At 44.1% G+C, this 3,711-nt stretch overlaps 1 protein-coding gene across 1 annotated transcript in view; it reads right to left on the bottom strand.

Annotated features, from left to right (window-relative positions):
• Positions 1–772, bottom strand: part of LOC103379526 (solute carrier family 23 member 1) — a 26,838-nt gene extending 26,066 nt beyond the window's left edge. The window contains exon 1 of the mRNA XM_025056298.1: positions 676–772. Coding sequence (XP_024912066.1) covers positions 676–772 — 97 coding nt within the window. The remainder of the gene's footprint in view (positions 1–675) is intronic.
• Positions 773–3,711: the final 2,939 nt, after the last annotated feature.

The raw sequence follows: 3,711 nt of genomic DNA, 5'->3' as shown, positions 1-3,711 counted from the left end.
GGGGGGGGGGGGGGGAGGGGGGTCAGAAGAATCTAGGAACCTATGATTGAATGAAAACTAAAACATGTAGTGTAAAGTGACAAATGTTGTCATCAGTCCGACCACAGCGGTATAAAAACACATTAACTATCCCTCGGCCACCATTCCAAGGTCTCTGGAGCGCAGGCCCCCGCCCCCCGCTTTCAACACTGACTGTTGTATGTTGCTCAACTAATTAAATCGGAACCATATGTCCCAGAGTGCTGCATCTTATCACTAATAATTGGGAGTGTCTTGACCGTTGCACCGTTCTTCTGACAGGAGATAACATCCAGACCGCCTTCATTTTCAGATATTTTACATCAAAGTTCCTCGATGGAGGGAAAATGCAACCTTCACTGTGGAACCTGCTGTGTTTCACGGGTGGGAGGGGGGGGGGCATTCAGTCAGCACTTCAAAGGGGTAACACCTTGTTTTGGGCACATCCGACCGCTGCATGTGTCTCTGCAGAGTCACGAGACAGAGACAGAGACAGAGACAGAGACAGAGACAGAGCGTGCAAATGGGGGCACATCTGCAGCACATTTCCTCCGTCTCTGATTCGCCCTCACGTTGTTCAGATCTCAGCTGGTAGACAGCACAGGCGGTCGCCTCTGGAGTCCAATGGCAGTTTGCTCCCATCTAGTGGACGCATACTGTCGCAGATGAATCTCGATTTTTGGAGGTGCTTCTCTCGGAGGTGGATGAGCGTTGGGATGCTCTGGATCTTTGAACTCTGGGGCCCAAGTGGCATTTAGGGAATTTGACTTTAGCTGAGTTTAAGCTGAGTTCCGGAATGGTTCTCTGCTGATTTGACCCCTGGGGTCAGTCCAGACAGGGGTCTGACTACTTCATTCTACCTTAAGTCAAAGTGAATATGATAATGAAGTTGCTCTGTCTTCAGTCAGCTGTCTAGTCCAACCACCGCCGAGGTAAGAGCTTCAGGCTTCAGTGTTTCCAGATGGTGGAGGGAAAAGTGAGGTTGTCATTGGTGGAATGTGGTCAAAGCAATTATCAATCACAGTGTCATGTGATGGACCATGTCCGAACTGTGATGACACACATCAGTGAGTACAGCATGAGAAGAACCGTTAGCAGAGAGGATGTTTGTTTGTTTGTTGGTGTAGAATCAGAGCCTAAATGCTTTCTTCTAAAGTACGGCCCGGGGGCCAAGTGTGGTACTCAGGCACGTTTGATGTGGCCCAGAAATTCTTAGAAAAGAAGTGCCCAAACTCTGTGAACGACTGTGTCAATACTTTGATCTCCTAGTTATTGATCAAGACATAAACAACAAATACAGTGGAGGGAGGGACGGGACCAGCCTCCAGCCAGACTCCTGAAGACTCGATGACAAATGTATCTTTTTATACGTTTGGTTTGACTTGGTTTGAACTTGTTGCAGCTAAACGACGATACTTTTCTAAGTTGTTGGCAGCGCCAGCGTTGCCGCTACTGTTCTAGGAAAAAGTCTTAAATGCAACTTTTAACAATTACAATGACATTAATTAAAGTGGGATCATTCAGCGTAGGTTATGTTCTTATCAAACGTAACATTTGTGTCGGGGTTTGTCATTCACTCGGGCTAGAAAGACAGTGGAACTGTGGGACATTTGTCTTCAGGTCATGACCTATGAAGTAGTTGAACGCCGGTGTCACGTGGTCAACTCCTTTCTTCTTTTGTTTTAACTGTAAACAGCAGCTAGAACATATCTGACTGTTCTCACACCTTCACCATCAAGATCGGTGTTGATTTAGTGTGGGAGTGTGGTGTTTGAACGCTCCTCCTGCCCAAACATCTCACTTCATTCTTGACACGTCGTTTGTCAGTTTGGGCGTTACGACACCTGACGTCAAGCTGAGGTCAGGCCTCAGTTAACACCGTCCTACTGTCATTAACTAGGACTCTTTATCGATGGTATTGACGTGGACCAGGGTCAACTCTCTCAACAAATTTACACTAGTCTTTAAAAAATAAATACAACATTACAGCACAGTCCTCTGTCCGTTCTGGGAGAATATGCCCAGCAGGTGGCACTAAAGTGATCGTGTGTATTAAAACCTAAGTAATTTTAATTTTTTTTAGAAATTTAAAATTATTTAGAAAAGAATTCATGTTTTGTATTTTTTTTGTGTGTGTGTGTGTAAAAATTGCTGGGCTGTGTTGTCCCACCACGGTCGACCTGGTCGATAAACACTGCTCTGTTCAAAAGTCAATTATATAAAGTTCAGTTTTTACTGTGTTTATAAAACTCTGCACATTCAGATGTTTTATTATTTTTGATGTGACATAAAGAAATCCGGATTTGATGAAATCCTCAGCTTTTCCTTTAAATCCTTTAAATTCCACTCATTTTAGTTGAGGATTGAAATAGTTCTAGAACCAAAACCTTTGTTCTAATTCTCCACACACACTAATGGCTCACATTAAGAGACTGGACCATTACCAGGTCCCTGTGACCGCAATTTTCCACTTGACTTTTTTCTAATATCAAGTTGGATTTTCTCTCTCTCTCTCTCTCTCTCTCTCTCTCTCCGCCTCCTTCCTGCTGCCGTTACCTGAGCTCCTCACTTTAGTAAGAAGTTCACCTGAAAACAAAAAACCTTCTGTCTGAAATTGAAAAAAAAAAAAACCCATTTTCTCTGGTAAGCTGTAGACGAGGAAGCAGAGACGGACGGTCTTTGTATGAGGTGAAGAATGAACTCAAACCTCACAGTGAGAATGAAGTGGATTCACAGAAACTCATCAGAGTCTCATCAGTCCTGGCAGAACCTGCATCGACCATACATTTACATCAGTCACAGAAACCACTCTTTGATTTGGTTGTTGTTGTGGTCGTGAACACAGAAAGTCCTGGAACGCTCTGGAAATTTAGATTTTTTTTTTTTTTTTTTGGTGCGGTTCAGCAGGAAAACTGATTTGGGCCACGACCAGCAGTTCATCCTGTCAGCCCGTCACAGGACCGCAAACTACGACAACGACCACGACAACGACCACGACCACGACCACGACCACGACCGTTCACGCTCACGTTCAAACCTACGCTCTCATCTTCATGTTTCTGGACTACGGCCGTCAACTGTAGTAAAAAGAAATCCGTACTCAAAAGTCCAAACTCCAAACAGAATCAAAGACTGAACCTGGAAACCAGTGAGTTTTATTATTATTTATTTGTTTATCTATTTTATTTTTCTGGGCTGTGAACCACGTGTCCTGACCGTTTTTCGTCTCTTCTTTCTTGAACCACTGTTTCTAAAACCGTGGTTGCAGCAACATGTCCGTGGCTCATTTAGAGAAACATCACAGTTGACAAGCATTTTATTGCATGTGCTGAAAGACACGTCCAAATTACTCATGCCAAACTGGAGGGGGCGCTCTCTGGAGATTTGGTCTCTCTCTACAATTCAACATAGAAACTGTATTTAACCGTGAAGTTCCCACTTGACATCAGGCAGAAAATAAAGGACAAGAGTGAAATTCAGATGTGATCCACGTCAACGCCACCAGGTGGCGTCACAGCAATCTTTAGGTTTAGTTTTTCTACCATGATCTGAAGCTGTAAAACTACAAACAGTTTTTAGAACATGGTTACGACACGTGGGTCCATGTTGGAGGTCAACAAACCTCAGTTGTTTGCCGTGTCAGACGTCGACTTGTTCACACATCTGCAAGTTGACGCTGTGCTGTTTGTTTGG

The sequence above is a fragment of the Cynoglossus semilaevis genome, chromosome 6, assembly GCF_000523025.1.
Source record: "Cynoglossus semilaevis isolate Cse_v1.0 chromosome 6, Cse_v1.0, whole genome shotgun sequence".
Taxonomy (NCBI): Eukaryota; Metazoa; Chordata; class Actinopteri; order Pleuronectiformes; family Cynoglossidae; genus Cynoglossus; species Cynoglossus semilaevis.
This window is presented reverse-complemented; position numbering and strand designations above follow the sequence as displayed.